Raw genomic sequence first — 21,140 nt, 5'->3', positions numbered from 1 at the left:
TTGCTTATTTACAGTCATGAAATACAGTATAAAAACGATGCAAGTTTATATTTAATAACTTTAGGTTCACACCTGTACAGCCCGTAATGGGCTTTACATGCTCATGGCCTGCATTCTTTGCCACAATTGACGCACTTGAATTTTATATTGATTTCCCACCTGCATGTAGAAAATGTTGCTCTGTACCAGTGTCTTACTCTCATCTGATGGCAAACCCTACATGAGTAGAACATCAGTGGACAACTAATTATATTTTTTAAGGACGCTGAGATTGTGCAGTGTTATACATGTCATCCTCATCTTGCTTTTATTTGACGATTGTTTTACAACCAAATACATTCAATTAAAAAACACATTTGATAAAACCAGAAAAAGCTAAAACCAAATTCATTACAGTTTCTTTATAATAAGACCATATGACATTGACCTAGAACACTATTTTAAAACAAAGTCGTACTTGTAGATTATGTACAAATGTATGCTAATTAAGCGACAGATCCACATGTTTGGTATAGAATATTTAATTATTAGCTACCCAATTCCTCCTACGTTACCAAGCTTTGTGTATAGAATTCACAATAGCAAAGGTCATACGAACATCAATATAGTCCATTTACAAACCAATTCCGCATCGATCAGGGTTCCCACCCCAATTTGTTTCAAAACTGATTTCTAATTTTGGCATCTTAAATCATTGTATAGTGGTAACAAAACAGAAAATACTGCAATGTTTCATCCATTCCCACACAATGTGGGCAGGAAGTGGAGGACAGCTGGATGGAGTGCTTTGTAAAATGTGTTAATGGAAGAACAACTAACCTTAACTTATGGGACAAGGAGCATGCAAAGGAAAGTTCCACCACATCAAGATGTCCCTTATATCCAGGCACAACCTTAATCAGACATTAGTCGCGTGGTAGTCTCTCGGCATTTGTCCGCCTGTGCTTCTATCCTTATCTTTATAGAGGCATCTTTAACTTATAACTTGGAAGTTTCATTTATACTCTTTGTTTATCCCACAAATCTGCAACTTCCATCTTCTTTCTATGTTTAAACTGAAGAGGAGATGGTTTTGATCCTATTTGATTCACTATATGAGCAAAAGCCCCTTTGTATTGTAATTACTTGTATAGGTGTCCCTTTTCTATGACCTGGCCAAAAGCACAGCCATTTGCAGTAGGATGCACACAATTGAATGAAATCTAAATTGGCGATTGCGCATACATAGTTTTACAAATGAGAGGATTTTTGTTACTTTCAAGCCAACATAGACACATTAAGGGGTCATTTTAAAACTAGCTTGAGAGCAAAATGAAAGCCAAATGCAACAAATAATGACTTTGCACTTTTATTTTGCGCTCCGGACCATTTTCATTCCCTTCTAATGCTTAGGAGGGGCACGAAGTAGAGTTTGGATCTCCACCATACTTGCTTCCTCCATCTTGGAAGAGCACTGCATTTTTCGGTTGCATGAGGTGTGGCAAATGTACGTATTCTTAAGGAATCTGTCCCAAATGAGTACCTGCTAATGAGCATCTATTAGTAGATACTTTAAAGCCAAATTTGCGGGTCGCTTTTAGATGCAGGATAGAAGTAGAGTAAAGGTGATTTCCTCCTGTTCTACCCTTTACTTGCTGAAGTTGAAAATTCCTTGCACGGAACTGACAGCATACAAGTGCTAATGTGTTGATACCATGCACGCAATTTGAAGTTACTTTTCAAATGATACCCTAAATATGTCCTCTTATCAATTATGTTCAATAGTGAAACATACGTGATTTATTTTGGACCTGGCTATCAATTGGTTTGTGCGCACTTAAACGTAAGGCCGTGCAGTGTAAATTTGGTTGTGGTTGTGATGCAGGTAGATGGCTGCTCGTAGCTCTTCACCCTCGTGGAGATCCCAAGCAATGAATAGTGATGGGTACATGCATGTCACCTGCGTCTTCAGAAGGGGCTGGCCCCTAGCAGTCGCATGCAGTTAGTCAGAAGGCCCTATGGGAATCGCACACATTCTTTGAGCATCTGTTTATTTGTTATTTTTTTATTGTATCCTTTTGCTAACGTGAATCATCGCTTGCTTGTCCTAGCTCTACACTGAATAGGGAACATTTCAATGATTGTGTTTCGGGTCTGAATACCCGTGAACTTGAGCGTCTGCATTCCTTGGTGGACGCATTGCCATTGTGCTAAGCAGCACAGGTTGATTCCCTCTGTGAGGATTCCATTTGCCAAGCATATGTTCACGTCAAAGACTGGACATAGATCTTCGCCAAACTGCCCAGACTTGTATCCTTTAAATGGGATCGCTACCATCCTTGACAACTATCGCCTTCTGTGAGATTTAGCTTTTCTGTGCCTACATTAAAGAAATTCTGTATTAGGGAAAATCACAACTAGGTATATGTGTTCTGAAAATTGAAGTTTGTTTGGGACTACTAATTCCTAATCACCTGGTCTTGGAATTTGAATACATTAGTGCCAACCAAATATATGGGAATGATATTAATTCTTTAAATGCTAAATGTAGCTTTCAAGATATGCACATGCAAGCATACACACATGACAGCTTCACTGCCTGTGAACAACAACCTTGAGCTAATTAGAATGTACAAACCTTGTTGTCTATGCACGGTCCACCATGTGTGAGGCACTTCCTTATATCTAGTTGTTCCTTCTGTGTGATGATACTTCAGGAACATCAGATGCTGCATATAAACGGGGCACTGGGCATTCTTATTGAAATGATTCCTCAGGCACTCTGTAATTGTTTAGTTTTGGCACAAAGCCAGATGTATGAGAAAAAAGTATTGGTATACAAAGTATGTGTCGATTTAGCACTTTTTTATGCTATTTCTGGAAGGATACCTATGCACCTGTACCTTGACCTTCTCTGTTAGCTAATTTTAAATAACAGTAATTGATTTAAAACCACTATTAGTAATGGCAAACACAGCTGCCCAAAGAGTAATGGCTACATGTGCAATGATAATTGTTTAGCCAAATGTGCCCTAAGCGACTTGATTTCGGAGCAATGCAGTGCACAGCACTTAACTCTGAATTAAGGTACTTTTCTATTTTTTTGTATAGAGCCAGTTAAAGATTAGTGCTAACAAGGTATTTTTTGGAGAAAAGACAAACTTGCAACATGTTATTAGTTCTATTGGAATGATGTGTAGAAAATTGTAATCCTTAACAGTTGACATGTAAAAATATATGCATAAGGGGGCTATGTCTGTCCACACAAAGGTCAAAACTGCTGGCTTAGCCAATGCTTGTCTACTATGAGCTGCTTAAGCTGGTCTTAAAAGAAAATGGGGCTCAACAAGGCCACATCCTCTTTGAGTTAGCTCTTGACACCTTGTGTACTGTTTTTTTCCCGACAGGTGCCATGCCAAAGAGGGGACTGGACGTGTCTTCCTGTGAGGTTTTTAGGTTCTACAGACTGATCACCATCAAGAGCCTTATTGAACCAGTCTCTATGATTGTGCCTCGGAGGGTGAGATTAGAAGACCTTTCCTCATGTTTTTCTTTTATTTGTTTGACATACGCCCATAAATCATCAATATTGTTATAGGTATCAATTTCCCCAAAGACTCTATAAACTTTAAAATGTCACATTTATATGATTTCTAGGCAGCATACATATTGCTCGCTCTTTTACATTAACATATTTTTGTAATTCAAGAACATTGCAATACAATACATGACACTGATTCAAATGGGTCATATAATGAAAGAGCTCATGCATTCTGTAATGGCCAAACTACTCCAATGCCACAGTGCAAGGTTTTCATGTCAATGATCAACAAGCACTCCCATCATGATGTTCAAACAGTATCTTTATTGGGTATCAAGACAGGTAGGGTTTAGGGGCCATATTTCACTCGAGGGGCTACAGGAAATGCTGTAATTAAAGCGGCAGTTCTGAATAGGAATGTTCCAGGATGTGTGAAACTAAATATTGAATCCTTAGAGGTCTACCAGTTCGCCCTCTTGATAAAACATAAATGTCCAAAACCTATTCTAATAGGTCCTCGGTCTTCCCGGTACCGCGTAGAATACAATGCAAGATTCAAATGATATGGCCAATAGAAAAGTCTAACTTAATCTTTATAAGGCAGTAGCCTCCTGGCATCTCTAAGCTAATAACATAAGTGTTGCAACTATTGGCCAGAGCAAACATTTAACACTCCTACCCTTCAAAATCCATTGCTATTCTAATGTAACAAAACAACTTGTTACTTGATTCTCTAGAGGTTTACAACAGGGTCCCCCTTTACTTTGGCTTCATCCAGGTTTCCTAACTGGTCCTTCTTCTGGACATTAAGTAAGTTGAGAATTTTCAATATTTCTATCTTGATTCCGCATTTGGATTAGGATTCACAGCAGGTCTCTCTCCCAGACCTTGGGGTTTCAGGATTCACAACAGATCTCTTCGCAGACCTTGAGGTTTTAAATCTCCCCTTCCCCCTTTCAGGGTCTTTTTTAGGCAGCTGAGATTCCCTTGTCCTTCTGCAATGGCCAGAGACCTTCCCAAGGGGTCGCTGGTGGAGAACCTTTAGTTCTGACTTTTCAATTACTCCCGGGGACTTCAGGGGGGCTGTTGTGACCTTCTGATCAGCCCTTTTTGTCCAGGGGTTCCTGGGTTTAACAACTCTCTCCCGCTCCTTCCAGGCTCCCCAGGCTTGCATTGCATCCCTGCAAGTAGCAGCCCTTCCAATTTCTCCCTCCAGCAGACTCTGCTTGTATCAAGGGAGCTTCTGCAGATATGTCTACTCCTCTTGCTCCAAGACACTGAATGACTTCCCCCAGCCAATTTTACAACCATAGTGCTTTGGGTGTGTTTGCATCTTTGCCTGGGATTAGTCGCTGTTTCGGATGCTGTCTCTGCCTCTTTGATTGCCCGCCTTCTGCGTGGTTCTTTGAGTGGTGTCTATGGGCTTCATTAGTTTTTCGGGTGTGAGGGAGATTGCCATAATTAGAATTAAGAGCTGCCCCAATCATTTTAAGTATGGCCCATGCCCTGTGGCAAACTTGGATTTCCTACTTTGCTGATATGTCTTTGTGATGCTCAATCACTGTGGCAAAGTGCTGAGCTAGTGCAAGTCCTCTGCATCGGAGTGTGGTAACGTTGATTCACCCCAACACCGTCCACACACTCCAGCAGGTAAACATCTCTCTCTGCTTGCAGATCGCCCGATTGGGTTTGCATCTTATTCTGCTCCAATAAGTTTGATGACTGTTGGGATCTGTAGTCCTTTCCCACCATGTTCTTTGAGTGCTAGCATTTACAGGCTGAAGGATCACTGTGTCTCAGACGGAGTGAGGAGTCCAGCTTGTCCACTTCCTCCACCTTCTTTGGCCGACCCCAGGCTGCGTCTGGGACCATCCCAGTCTCCTGTGACTTAGTATCCCCCATAGAAATGGTCGCAAGTGCCTTTTAATCAGTGCAACAGTTACATACGTTCACACCAAAATACCTCAAGCCATGTCCCTGTAATTTCTGTGGCGTTATGTACCTGTAACCCCAGTTAACGGCCCAAGCAAAGTGAGGGCCATTAACGTGGGCCCAAGGCCGTTACCCTCCGTTCTTTCTCATGGAACGGGTACATAAGGCCATTAGCACCGCGGGTTACCAAAGCTGCAACCCGGGGTGCTAAAAAAAAGGATTTTCATTTCTACAATGGGATGCCGCACACGTCCTGTTGTAGGAAGGAAAATCCTTTACCGAAATGGCCACGATGGAAAGGGAAGAGGGGCTCCCCATGGATCCCCTCTTGCCTTTCCATGGTGGCCATGGGAAGCAAGGAGGAAGCTGCGGCTGGGGCGGTAAGGGCTGCCGCAGCCGAAATAAGGTAAGTAGGGCACGGGGGGTTGATAAGGACAAAGAAAATGGGGACGAGGTTGGAGGGAAGATGGCGGCGAGGGGAGCCGGCCTTCAAGCAGTTTGGAACATGGGCTTGTACTGGCGGTTCAAGCCTGCAATCCTAGCCATCTTATTGGCTGCCAATTCCTCAAGGCCGAAAATTAATGTAATCATTCTATGTAGGAATGGACACCTGCCACATTGAAGATAGTTACACCAGGACTCTGTAACAATAAAACAGCTATACATTCTTAGGGATACCATAGTTGTTATATTTTAACCAGCCTTCTGTTTGGCATATCCACTGACATGCCCCACCAACAGTCCTTTAATTTCCCATCCACACCCAATCCATTCTGACAAAGCAAATATTGTGTATTGGAATCATTGATGGTATTGAGTGTATCAAAACCTGTGTTATTAGCACATGTGAGCATCTTGTCAAAGGCCATTGACTGCCTTTAAGCCTCTATAGGATAGAAATAGGAGCCCCAATTCCTGGCGTATTAGACCTCTATAAGTACCTTTTGGAAACCTTAAAGCTTTATGACAGATATATCACTCAAACATGTTTAGCCGGCACATTAAGTTAGTGCCACATGCAGGTACAGCATAAAGAAAACTATGCAACATCTTATCCACACATAGTTGATCCCACTCAGTTTGGATATTGTGAAGGGTTGGGCTGTGCTGAACACACACTGAAACTCTGTTTAATGATTTCTATCGGGATCTTCTTTCCAAGGGAAGTAATTTGCATTGCTTTTATGGACATCTGACCAGCTTTTGATTCAGTCAACTGGAAAAAGCTGTGGTAGATGCTGAGCTTCTTGGGATATCCGGCTGATTTAATCAATGTATTGTCTTAAAGAAGAACAAAAAGGCATGTGTGGGTTCAGGCCCAGATGGACATTGTGCATGATGGTTTCCGGTCAAAGCAGGAGTCTGTCAAGGATGTGTTTTAACAACTTTATTGTTCTCCCTTTACATTAATAATCTCTATCAACATCTTTGGAAATGTAAAGCAGTTGTCCCTCAGTTGGACTGTATGCAATTACCAGTACTAACCATGTGGCTGGATAGTTGCAGCGGGTGATTAATGCATACGCAGTATTTATAGGGAACTTTGCTTTATCAATTAACACATCTAAGTCTGCAAAAACCTATTTTCCAAATGGGTCGTAAGGGCCTTAAACTTTCCGTTTTAGTGTGGAGAATTGCATAATAAATGTTTGTGCTAATTATGACCATCTTGGCTATACATTGGCATCCAGGCTAAAGGGAGATATTCACATTGCATCAGAAAACCAAGATGTTACATGCTGTTGGATCTATGACCCATCATACCCGGACCTTTAAATGATAACCGGTCAATATGATTCTGAGGATTTTAAGTGCTAAAACAACGGCTATTGCAAAATATGGGGTGAATCTGTGGGCAACCACTGATATAACTAGTTTGCAAATAGTAGAGAATGCTTTTTTATAAGCCATACTAGGTTTTCCCATTTCAGCTCCTACTTTTGCAATCCACAGTGAGCCTGGTATGCACTACCTGGGTGATGAACTAAACTTACTGCCTGTTAAGTTATGGCTTTGAGTTTGGGGCAATAAAAAAGCAACCCTTTCACATTTAATATTAACTCACATGATTTCATCTGAAGTCAATTTTGTCTGTATGCCTTGAATAGAGCACATACAATAGCAACTGGGTCTGGTAAACTACAATGCCAGCATCCATAACGCCAATGTCATCACACGAGCCAACAGCATAAATCTACTGACCAACATTGTATTAACACAGAACATGAATCGTGAACAATAAGAGTTATCCAAAATGTTGAATCCTTTTCATACTGTTCTTACTACCTTAAATGTAGCGGGTCATCTCATATCGGCAAACCATAGGCATGAACTGGTATTGATAGCAAGGGCACGATTCAACATGCTACCTCTTAGGGGAATGACTGGCAAATAGTCAATGCAAAAGCTCTTCGTAAACGTAATTTCGATTGTCTATTTTGTAACGATCAGCAGGAGTATATGTTACATTACATGATCTTCTTCCAAATGTATTCCATGTTAGAAATGAAACCCCCCCCCATAGAACAGTATGGGATTCAGACAACGTAAACCAACACTTGTATACCTACTGGTGGTAAACTCTCTACTGACAGCATGGACTATGCTTAACTATCTTTGAAGTGCCGTACAAATTAGGAAAACTCTTATGAAGCTTGACTGATTGTTCCGAACCGAACTCGGGTGTAGAGGAGCAGCAGAATGCCTCTTCAGGAAATCCCACACCCCTACCTCCTATATGTTGGAGGCCTGATATTGAGCCATGTTTGACACCAGCAGTTGTGCCAATAACGCAGCGGATATTCGAAAGAAGGTACCCACTGAGAAAACCCTATCAAATGTATCGTCGAAGAGACGACAATCTGAGAGATGAACTCCCTGAAAGAATATGAGAAGGAGTAAAAAGGAGAAGATGTGACATCAAGAGACGAGCGTGACGCGTCAGGAATACTGGCTGAAGAAGAATGTATGAATATTACAGAAACTGATAACGAACTTAAGAATAAAGTAAACTTTAATTTATACTAAAAGAAGATTGCACGTGTGCGAAGTGCAGCAGAAAATCAACCGTTCAATAATTGTACAGATGCTAAAATGCAAGTAGACTAAATCATCATAGAAGCTGGCTATATGTAGTGAATAGATTACAAGTGAAGCCACCGTTGTATAGGAGCTGGACATCCGTGTCTGTGGGACTAAGGGGAATGGCAAATAAAGGGTATGGAATTGTGATAATTTTTTGAGTAACAGGAAATATTGTGGAGAGAAAAGGTAGTTCCTGGAGTCCTGACTCTAGGGAGTTTCAGAGTTGGACATCTCAAATCCCAACAGGGGTAGAGCAGAAACGTATAACGCGGAATCAGGATTACATATCGTATAGGCACGTTACAAATGCCATATCATATCATATCATATCATAAGGTGACGTCTCAAACCTTGTATAGGGTATAGAATGAAGGCGAGAGAGATAAGGTGATCACAGCGTTTATAAATGTGTAATGTCGACTAGTCTGAGTGTTGTTTGTTGAGTAAAAATATCAAAGACTGATAGAAGATGTGAAAAAATTGAAAAAGTTGAGTAGCAACAGTGATTGAGCTTAGTGAAGTGATTGGCGCAAATCAAGACATTAGAGTATTGAGCAGCGATTTATGGCGCATGCTCATATATGTTGTTTTAAAACACTGAAAAATGGTGAATTAAGCAAAGGTATAAAGATTATTTAACAATCTGGTAAGTATTGACCGTCAAGTGAGACTTGTCATTATGGGAGACACTCCTCTTGTGCACTTATGCAAAACATTACCAAAGCACATGCCCAAGCTCAAACAGTATAGTGCGGAATGGGTGAAAGGCACGGCAGATAAAATGTTAATGCCGTGGCCACAAGGGGGATCATTGTCAAAAGCGGTATTGAAACACATGACTACATACTTGCACGCTGCGTACATAGGGAAGAAATTAGAGAAAAGATTAGTGATTCTAGAGCTCTGGAAGATATGCCAAGAAGAAAGAGAGGATCCGCCACCTGAAGAGTGGATGCTTAGTCAGCAAAAGGAGGAAGGTGGTGAGCCCTTTACCTCACCCGAAACAAAACGTGCTAGTACAGAAGAAATAGGGTTATATCCTTTAAAGGAGTTGGAAGCGGCAATGGGGTATAGTATTCCAATATACAAGCCCCCTGATTAGATTAGTGATGATAACCCAGAGGAGAATAAGAGAAAAGAAGAGATCTACAAGATCATAGAAGACAAAGAAGAAAGGAGTGAGTGGTCAAATCTGTCACAGACATAGACAGAGAGATTAATAGATGGAAAGGAGAGAAGGATAAAGCTGATGAGATGGCGCTTGTCCAGAACGAATGGATGGGAGGACAGATATTACTTAGAATAGATGGGAAAAGTATCGAGGAAGTTAGGCAAAGAGAAGACCAGGATGAACAAGAAAGAAAGAAAATATAAAGAAAGAGAGAAGAGATTGAAAGAAGATGAGCAGAAAAGGAAGAGCACGGAGTGAAGAGAACCAATATCAGGAGGATCAAGAAAGAAAAGAAGAACCGGCAGAAGATCAAAGAAAGTATGACAAAAGACAGAGAGCGATAGAAGATAGGGACAGAAGGTAAAGAAAAAGAGAAGAGGGGGAAGTGCAAAGATTAAGGGACAAAAGATTATAGAGGTGAAGGGAAGAAGAGTAATGAAGGAAAGGAATAAGGAGAGAAGAAGAACAAAGGCAAGAGGAAGAAGGAATTAGAAGGGATGCAAGAAAGCAAAGAGAAGTAGATGAGGAAATGTAACGAAAAAGAAGACAACAAAGTCTTGATACCAGTCTCATTCGTAAGACATCAGTAGGGCCAAGCCCAGATAGACGATGGGATAGAATAGAAGAGTGCCTTCCGATAAAGGAAGCAAAGCCATCGCCATCTAGACTAATACTGGATGAAGGAGGATTTGATGCGGAAAGCATCAGAAAAAGGATAAATAAGGCATATCAACAGTTAAGGCGAAAAAGCGAGTATGAAACTCAAGGGAAAGATGCCCGATCCCCAGTACTTCAAGTAAGAAGCGAGGAAGAAAATCTGTGCAGTCACGGACAGAGGGCACTCTCTTTAAGTAGACTTGATCTGGATAAGGTTGAAGGGGATGATTGCCACACTAGTTGGGGGACAGATATGTCAGACGAGGAAAGAGAGTGCGGCTTTGGGGCAGAAGGAGGGAGCGTGTGTGCCCCTGAAGGAAGTCTGCAAATAGGTAAAAAAGTAAGATGGTCAGATCTGGAACAGCCTAAAGATAGGACTCCAGATCCTATAGTGTATCCTGAGCATCCCGAGCACAATAACACAGTGAGAAGGGAGAGTCGCCATATGTGAGCAAGATAAGGTTGTTATTCATGAGGAGACAGACAGGAACAATAGTCCTTGCCATGGATAGACCAATGATGGGATCTGACTCTGGGAGGGGATACACTCAGTTTCCCTTATTGAAAAGGGGGGGTTCAAGACCACAGTATATCCCATGGCCACAGATGGAGAAGGATAATTTAAGGTGTAAGCACCTGAGTTTTACTTCAGGCACTGGGAAATGGATACACAAATTAGAAAAAATGACTGGAGGAAATAAATTGGCCATAGGGGACATGAAAGGTCTCCTGGCAGCTATTCTTGGGGAGAGGGCTGATGACATATGGAGAAGAGCAGGATATTCAAGTGTGACAGCACAATATACAGCACATGATGGTGCACCGTTCAATAATTGTAGAGCAGATGTTTGGAGGGCTCTCACGGTACATCTGATATGGGTGCAATTATGACACGAAAGATGAAGGAAGATGAAGACCCTATTGCTTACATTCAGGATATATAAGAGAAATGGCAGCTTGAAACTCGCGAGCCGTGGGAAAAGACAGTGGCATTATTTTATCATATTTTATGCCAGAGGTTGCCTGAGCCAGTACAAAGTCAGATGAAAAAACAAGTGGGGATTGAAGTGAAGCCATGGGCTGAGATATGGCTGACAATAGTACATCGCAGTCGGTTATTACAAGAGAAAAATAAGAAGAAAGATGACAATCGGAAAATCAAGGAAGCCAAGTTAGTTCCGAAATATTTTTCAAAATCTGCCATAGAAGGGGCGGTATTGACAAGCAGAGAAGGATTGGGAATGCAGGAAGCAATGAGTGCACCGCAGGCGAGTAATCTGTGCCCGATGCATCAAGGTAGATATGGGTTTGTGCCACGAGGTGGAGGTACAAGCCACAGAGGAAGAGAAGGAGGTGGATTCCAAAATAATGAAGGTGGGTTTCAAGGTACGCAGAATGAGAACCAGAGTACTCAAGGAGGATATAACCAAGGAGGGCTTGTCAGGCGGGCACCCCCAGTATGTTGGACTTTTGGGATGACAGGGCACATTGCGCGCATATGTGGGAGCCAAGTGAATGTACAAAATTGTCAATTTTCAAGAGGGGGGACAGCTTATCCTCCACCATATAGCACTCGGACTAGAGAAATCTTTGCCCAGGATCACACATTGTATCAGACACAAGCGCCACGAGTAGATCAGGTGAAACAGCAAGAATGAGTGCAAATGAATTCACATCAAGGGCAGTCGCAACAACCCCCTATGCAGACCCAGCAGTATGAGAACACAGGACAAGTACTGACCACCAGAATAGTAGGTGTCACTGTGGTAGGAGGAAATCCTTTCACAGGGACAGGGATGATCATGTACCCACAATAGGACAGCTCACATGGTGACTTGATGTGTTCATTACTATCTGTGACACCAGACCCCCAAGAGAAACCAAGGGTCAATGTGACGACAGGAGGCAAATCTTTTTTTTTCTTGTAGTCACTGGTGCAACTCGTTTGTGTATATGAGAGGGAAAATATCCAATGTTGGGAATTGCTATGAATGCTCTCTGGAGTTACGAATCGAGTTCCTTTTTCAAATGAATTACCAGTCTCTATAGGAGAATGTGACATCTCTGTTGCTTTGTTATACTCACGACAGACCCTGGTTAACCTTTTTTTGGAAGACATTTAATGACAAAACTGAACATGACAATTTCATTTACTGATTAAAGAATAGTGTGCTCCACTCCAGGAATACACTGTATCTTGCCATTTACAGGGCAAGTGACTCTGCAAGGCATTGCAGTAGATCCAGAGATTTTTCTATGATATGATATGTTATTTATAATGCGCATAATACTCAGAGGTTTCTAAGCTCACGTTGCCACTGAGCTATCCTCCTGAGACTCTCTGTGGAGTGAGCATTCTACTGACATGGCTACCTGGCTTGGTGGGACAAATTGTGAGGATGCCTGATGAATTTTTGTTTAGAATACCTATGGACGAAGAGGGGGGACAGACTATTCCTATAGAATTGGAAGCAGCCATAGTACAAAGCGAAATGGCGATGCTTGAAGGAGTAGATGATGAGGGTAGACCATGGAGAACAGTAATAGCTCTCGAGGAATTGACAGATTGACATAACTGATGACGACATGTTCAGGGAAGACCAAACAGATGATGAAGTGGTGTTCTTCATGAGCATCAAATACTGGATAAGGATAGAAAAGAGGGAAGTCCCACAGTGAATGGTGATAATGCGGCAATGTCCAGCGTTTTATCAGGAAGACTTGGAAAAGGTGCCAAGCATCCTTTGGACAGCAGGCCCTTATGACGTAGGTTTATTAAAGGGAATAGGAGAAGTTAAAAAAAGCTTAAGCCAGGAGTGATTTTACCTCGAGTAAAGCAGTACCCATGTCTCGAGAAGCCGATGAAGATATATTTCAGATCATTTCAGCACTGATGAAACAAGGGATTCTGGCGCTATCAGAATCAATGTGTAATACCGCGTTGTAGCCTATTAAAAAATCAAAAGGAGGATTGTGAAGATTTATACAAGATATGAGACCAATTAATCAGATTGGAGATGCAGAGTTTCCTTTTGTTCCTAATCTGGCGACGATACTGTGCAGTATCCCGTGCGTGAAAGCTCTATATTTTACAGTGATTTATTTGAAGAATGCTTTCCTCTCGATCTCGTTGCACAAGGACTCACAAGACTTGAATTCTTTTACATTCCGCCAACTTCGACCGAAACATACTAGGCTGCTCAAGGGTACTGTGAGTCCCTATCGATCTTTAACAGAGTCCTACAGATGGATTTAGGCAATAGTGATCTCAAAAGTGCTGTGATACAGTAGGTAGATGACATTTTAATTTGCAGCACCATAGAAGATGAGTGAAGATGAGATTCTTTTCGGTATATGACCATTCTAGCAGACAAAGGATAGAAGGTAGACAAGGAGAATTTGCAATATTGTCAAGAAGAGGTGTTATACATGGGTCAATTGATTTCACATGAAGGAAAGAAAGTGACACCTGAAAGGGCAGAGGCAATTATCAAAACCAAATACAGTGAGACAGATGCAACAGTTTTTGCGGTCATGCAACTATGTTAGAGCCTAGGGGCCTCATCACGAGTTGGGCAGTAATCCCGGTGGTATTACCGCCGGCGCTATTAGCCCTACCGCCACACCCACCGGCGCTATTAGCGCCAGATCACGGGTTTGGCGGAGCGGTTAGTGCCCATTCCCCATTGGGCCCATTCGGGAATTCCACATTCCCCATAGGGCCCAATGGGGAAAATTTGCGCTATTACCTCCGGCAGATTTCCCGCCGGTGCTAATAGCGCTGAAAATCAGCAAATTTGCTGCAGATTTCCTTCCAGCTCATAGCTGGGGGGAAATCCGCCAAGAGTTGTGAGGAAAGGAGGAGGAGGCACTACTATGGGTTACTTGTGCTTTTCTATTATTTACAAATAGCGGAATTATCCGTATGTTGTTTATTAATGGTATAATTAGGATTTCAGGTGCACCAGGGCGAATGTCACGGGGCCACTCGGGACTGGTAAAAGAACTGGAGAGAGAGAGGCATGTATTGCTACCTGCCAACCCTTAGTGCACTCCCAAGGGAATATAATTCCAAAACGTATCAATGTTGCAGGCACGTGAGCTCTAGTAGACCACTCACTGCTTGCGATTCTGAATTTAACTAAGAGTATCGGTCTCTTTTCTCTAGGATTCAGAGTTGGTAGTGTAAAAGAGGTTGGTAGGTGTGTGATCCCTGCTAACAAATAGAGTTGGCAAGCGGTTATGTCTTCCTTTTTCAATTCACTTCACATAGTTTTATAGTGTGTCTATTGATTCATTGATGTAAGACAATACAACTTTAGGAAAAGTAAAAAGACCCGTCATGGGTTATTTTTAATCAAACCAAAGTATTATTTTCTTTCTTTCAGAACAAATCAAAATCTATAATTCGTACAGTTTACGAAACCTTATTCATAGATATACTCTAAACCATAAGATTCGTTATGTTTGCATACATAAATTCACATAGTCCCTTTTGGGTAACAACAGAAAGTGATTGTGCGGTAACGACAAAAAATGAAGTCAAATAAATTTCCTGGTTTAAGTCACCAAAACAAAATAGTATCGAGATTTATCAATGTGTTGCCAACGCGTTTCAGACTTTTCTGACAGTCCATCTTCAGGGCTAAATGATACTACTTCTTCCAATATTACATATGTTCTTTGATTCAATTCCTATAGGAAAAACATATAGATGGTATTACACTATAGGTGTTTCAACACTTGTTCAAGATAATACAACTTAACAACAAAGGGTTGTGGTTTGTGATAATACATTTCTGACTCTTAACGCACCTTTGTCTAATGGCACAGACACCTTGCTTCCTGATGCTTGGACAACCTCTTGTAGGTAGGTGTAGTTGCACCTAATATGTTCTGTATAAGGACACTCGTGCTTCATTGGATTTTTCTTCAAAAAAGTTTCTAGAAGAAACAGGAAGAAATGGTGGTATACTTAGTGTGTGGGTCACTGGAATGTGTTTATAGCTTTGAAAGGTAAACCGCCACATTTTGGAAGGCAAAAAACCGGGGAGTACCTCTCCCCCATACTGTAGATCTGGCTGTAATGTGCAAGCCAGGAGAGTAGTCTGGCTGTAGTATACTGGTCAGGTTCAAAACCAGTTCAAAAACCAGTCTGGCCTTTTAAAATTTCCAGAGATTAAAGGAGTGTGATGTTTCAAGAGCTAAAAATTCTGCCCATTAGGTTTGTGATATTTGCTCTAAGCCTGGCTGTATCATGCAGATAAATAGTCTGGCTGTGAGGTACTGGTTAGACTAAATCCAGTCTGGCCCCTTAAACCTTGCACAGAGTTTATACGGTGAAGTGGTTCATAGTCAAAAAAGTTCTATCTAATAGGTTCATATAAGACCGATCTCTCACCTTCATATACGGCATGCGTGTCTCTTCTGAAGTCCTGAGGTCCGCGGGGCATCGAGTGCGGTACTCCGGTCCCTAGCGTTCTTCCTGGTTACTGTTTTATGTGTTACCAAGGGGGTTAGTGCGCATGTCCGTCAGCGGGCTGGACCGCTTATTCCTAGCGCATGCGCATTAGGCTGGTCTCTACACTACGTTTGTACGTTGGCGCGTGAGCGGGCTAGACCGCTGATCAGTCGCGTGTGCGTACGTGTGGGGACTGATTAAGTTCTTGTCGCACATGCGCGGGTGTATAGTGTGCAGCCAATACTGTGTCACGTACTCCGTGACCCATCACAGTATGGTGCTGAAACACTGTGTCCTCGCGCATGCGTGTATGTGTTTCTTCCGTTACCTCGGGAGAGGACTATGCGGAAACTTAGATGGCTGGCCAATGCCATGAAAGGTGACCTGTCGTGTCCAATAAAAGTAAGAAGGTCATGTGTATAGATGGATCCAGTTGGCTTGAGAGCGTGAAGGTTACGAAAATTCCTAATGAGGAAGTGTATAGTGGTTGCCCATCATGAATGAGTGGGGAGTAGCGCAGATCACTGATCTGCTTGGGTCCCCATTGGCTCCAGGATGTGGGCGAAAAACGAACGTTTGAGAGGTTCTGTACAGATTGTCATGATCAGTTAACCTTAGTGTTACCTACTGCACGGTTTTCTTTGTATTTCACTATAGTGTAAAGTCCACCAGCTCTAGCTCCTGCATCTATACTGCAAGTACAATCTGTTATTTAGCACCTAAATGAGTTGATCTCTGCCAGTTAGATGGCTCACATTCTATGCATGCAACTATTGTGTCACAGTTTCATGTTCCTAAACAAGGATAGTGCATTACAATTCGCAGTAAAGCATTTTTAAACATATGCATCATTTTTACAACATATGATTTTACAACATATGATTTCAGGCTGATGGTGCGTATTTATAACAGTGTTGCCACTTCCCATGTCAGGTGCTAAGATGTGGATCAGAAAGAGACACATCTTGTACAATCTATTTGTGTTAAGTCCAATTCCGCTTTTTCATATAGTCCAGTATCACAAGATGCAAGATGTTTGTAACATGTGCTTTGGACAGTTGGTATTATATATACAGGTGTTCCAAAAGTCAGTGTCTGTTCGACCGAGAAACACATTTACACATTTCCTTATATAGCCCAAGTTGTGCATGTACATAAATTCAAACATAACACATTAAATCGAACTCTACGTTCATGCCTCTAGGACTAAGGCAGTCAAGCGTGTCAATCCATACTATCTCCCTCTGATGGAGAGTTCTTGAGATGTCTCCGCCTCTAGGGTCTAGAATTACATGTTCAAATATTACGCATTTCATTTGAGCTACCGAATGTCTAGCTTGTAGGAAATGTATTGCAATGGGAGATTTTTGATTTTTAGTTCTAATATTGGATTTGTGCTCCGACCATCTGGTTTTCGCTTTCCGCGTGGTCATGCCTACATAGAATAGGCCACAGGGACACTTAAGTCCATAAATAACGTTTACTGCATCACATGTGCATGAGTGTTTCAGGGGGATAGGTTTTCCTGTGTATGGGTGGCTGATGGTATTGCCTTTTAATATGTTGCCACAGTGTTGGCAATTGTGGCAAGGGATAGTCCCCTTGAATGTCGTTTTCTCGGTTCCAATTGTGGTTAAGTCTGCTCTGACTAGGGGTGTACCGAACTTCGGCTTTGAGTAAGTATTCGGCCAAATTCCGGTTGAAAAAAAGCTGTTCGGCCCCGGCCAAATAGTTTCTAGCTATTAGGCTCTTGCCGAATACTTTGACATTCTCATTTGAAAACAATGCAACATGAACTCAGAAAGGCAAATATAGACTTCAGTTTGCATAACTGAATAGAATTAGACCAGACAAATTGCTATCACACAGCTGAAAAATATCTTATATTGTATAAAATGTTTTCTCACAGATTCTTGGACACAAAAAGGTGCTCATCAACAATACCGGAACAACTTTTCTTTTGGCGAATGTTTAAAAGCAATGTGCATTTTTCAGTTGGAAAAAACAAACTGGAAGAAAAGTGCATAGATACTTTCAGTTCCTGTCATGTCACTTCCCATTGCGTACATCATAGTCCCGCCTTTTCTTTTTTTAAGGACTTGAGTCCTCAGTTTAACATTATCTGATATTTTATCAGTAATGAGAAGTTGCATATGTTTGTGTTTTGGAGAGAAGGAGTGGCGAGGATAAGTGAAAACTGAGCAGCATTTGTTTGGGTGGGGTGAATAGTTGTGAGATGTAGTTCACTCATTTCAGATTTCCTCTTGACTTGTGTCCTGCATGAGCCGACATGAACCATTTTATACATTTCAATGTGAGCTGCAAAGACGTTTTCGAAACTCGACCACATCGACTTTGCAACTGGATAGAAAATGCAATGCATCTGATTCACAAAGGAAGTCCTTTTGCATTTGTGTAGCCTCCTACTTTAACTGGCACTGATTATGCAACCATCTTCTGTAAATTTGGTCCCTTCATTTTGGTTAAATCTGCTTTATTTCTGGGTTTTATACTTTAAATAAAGATGCTAGATTAATTACAATGAAGAGAAATAAAAGTATAGAATGCATTTAAAATGGTGCTTTATTAGTTTTTTTAATAAGTGTGTTTTTTCAAGTTTGGAACATGATTTATTAAATAAAGCAACTATTCGGCTTCATATTCGGCTTTGGCCGAATAGTTGGCAAACTATTCGGTATTCGGCCGAATACTAAATATGCTATTCGGTACAGCCCTAGCTCTGACCAAGTTGTTTCGTAAGGATTTGTTGTTCCTGTAGGCAAATGTGGGAACGTCTGGAAAGAGTTGTAGCAGTTTCGGATCCATTTGCAGCAGCGGCCAATGTTTCTGGAAAATCCTTTTGATTCTCTTGCTCTGGGTGGAGTATGTCGTGACATATACCAGTTTCTGTTGATCTCGGTTGGTTTTGGGAGTAAGCAGGGTATCCCTTTGAATCAGGTTGGCTTTGTCCTGGATTTCAGAAATTAGGTTTCTGTCATATCCTCTTTGAATAAACTTCATTTGTAAATTTGAAGATTGTCTGGTGAACTCTGACATTTCCGAGATGTTTCGCCTGTATCTTAAAAATTGGCTCAGGGGTACACTGTCCAGCGTTGTTTGGGGATGAAAGCTTGTTGCTAGTAATAGGCCGTTTCTGTCCGTCTCCTTTGTGAAAATCTGTGTTTCTAGCTTTCCTTCTTTCACGTAAATTTCAACGTCCAGGAAGTGTATTCTGGAAGGACTGGTAACTGTTGTAAATGTAATTCTAGGATTCATCAGGTTCATCATTGAAAAAAATTGTTCCAATTCGTCCACTGGACCAGTCCAGATTCCAAAGATGTCGTCAATGTAACGTGTATAGAGTGATAGGTGTCGAGACCATCTCGGGGGGGTTAAGACATTTTCATATTCTAGGTAGAACATGAATATATTGGCATAGCATGGGGCCATTGCTGCTCCCATGCTAGTTCCTGATACCTGTAAGACGTAGCGTTCTCCAAATTTGAAAAAATTGTTCATAAGAACCAATTTTAACAAAGTCAGTACAAATATTCGGTCTGCCTTACAGTCTGCTGTTCTCAGGAGCATCCACTCCACCGCCTCTAGCCCAGTTTCGTGGGTGATATTCGTGTAGAGGGATGTAACATCCATGATGAAGAGGATGTCACGGCCTTCCATAAATTCCACATCTCGTAATTTTTGTAAGAAATGTGTTGTATCCTTTAGATACGTTTCTGTATTCTGGATCAACGGTTGCAGTATCCGATCCAAATACTGAGCTAGGGGTTCCAGAATGCTGTTTGTAGCTGCAATGATTGGTCGACTTGGTGGTTTCAATAATCTTTTGTGGATTTTGGGCAGAATATATAGTACTGGCATAATCGGATGTTTGTTGTTAAGAAACTTATGAGTTTTCTCCGAAATCTTGCCGAGTTCTTCAGCTTCCTCGAGGGTTTCCTCTATTAGTATCATAACATGGTTGGTAGGGTCGGAGTTGATTTCAATATAAGTTCCTGTGTCCGCTAGTTGTCTCTCAATTTCCTCCAGGTAGTCGCTCTTGTCCATTAAGACAAGTGCGCCTCCCTTATCGGCGGGTTTAAAGATTATCGACTGGTTGTCCAGTAGATTTTTAAGGGTCTGTTTTTCCCATTTCGAGAAGTTCCCATAGCCACTCTGTTTGTATTCAAGCTTTTTGAGGTCTTGGAGTATCATTTTCTCAAAAGTAGAGAGCACATGGTCCTGTACTTGGGGATAGAAATTGCTTTTTGGCTTGAGCTCAAGGAACTCCGATGTCTCGCTGGGGTCTTGATCTTCTTCGAGGTCATCAAAAAATATTTTTAATTTCATTTTCCTCAACAGTCTAAAGAAGTCTATTTTTTCTTTCAATAATGTACTATTACTCTGGGGGACAAAGGATAGGCCTTTGTGGAGTACTCGGAGTTCCAAATTGGTGAGGGTATGTGACGAGATATTGATCACTAGCTCATTTTCTGTGCCTTCTTCCTTTGCACGTTTTTTCTTCTGTCCACGTCTTGTTGGCCTTTTTCTAAAAAAGGCGTCTCCTCCATTGATGGTGTCTCTTCCTGTGGAGTGGTTGGTTGAGAAGTTTCTGGTATTACTGTCGGATCCATTTCTGTACTTGATGCATCTGAGGTGGTAGCTTCGGCTTGTGATGTAGCTGGTTTCGGTGTCTGTCCCTGATATGGCTTGTGGGGACGTTGTCCATAGTACTCCTGCCATGTGTACACTATATCCAATTTATAATCCAGTGTATCCCTGCGAAATTTGCGTATCTTCTTAGTTTCCAATTCCTGTTTGTATTTCTGTAGTTTCAGGTTGGTGTCGTCCAACACTTCTTTAAGTTGGTCCTCCGTGTAGCACTTGCTTAGTGAGTTTTTGAGTATATCCACGTCTTCACTTAGTGTTTTCAAATTCTGTGCCAGTTCTTCAATCGTGAGGAGTATGAGGTCCAGTGAACATTTATTCAAAATCTGGTGCCATCGTTTGACGAATGCAGGGTTTTCCTTACAAAGGGTCGGTTCCAAGTTGACTCTAAGGCCACGAGGTATTCTATGTGCCTTATAATATCGTGCTAAGGTGGAAGCATGTAGTTTCAGATTGATTTCACGTCTTATTTTCCACTCTAGTTGTCTGATAAGTGCCTCTGGTTTCTCAGATGTTGTCAGGTCGTCACTCGTTAATTTGATTAGTGCTAAAATGCATTTTGCTTCTTCTTCGCTGAAGCCCAGTGTTTCAGCTCTTTTGTCTGTACTTTGTTCAATTTTGTTAAAGGACATTCTATTATAGTAAATCGC

At 41.5% G+C, this 21,140-nt stretch overlaps 1 protein-coding gene across 1 annotated transcript in view; it reads left to right on the top strand.

The window, feature by feature from the left end:
• The window catches only part of CORO2A (coronin 2A), a 633,746-nt gene that overhangs the window by 454,219 nt on the left and 158,387 nt on the right, over positions 1 to 21,140 (top strand). Inside the window, exon 9 of the mRNA XM_069626393.1 lies at positions 3,387 to 3,499. Within this exon, the coding sequence (XP_069482494.1) occupies positions 3,387 to 3,499 (113 nt within the window). The remainder of the gene's footprint in view (positions 1 to 3,386; positions 3,500 to 21,140) is intronic.

Source organism: Ambystoma mexicanum, chromosome 6p (genome assembly GCF_040938575.1).
Source record: "Ambystoma mexicanum isolate Mex_15411 chromosome 6p, UKY_AmexF1_1, whole genome shotgun sequence".
Lineage (NCBI taxonomy): Eukaryota > Metazoa > Chordata > Amphibia > Caudata > Ambystomatidae > Ambystoma > Ambystoma mexicanum.
The sequence above is the reverse complement of the archived record's forward strand: the minus strand, read 5'-3'. Positions and strand labels throughout refer to the sequence as shown.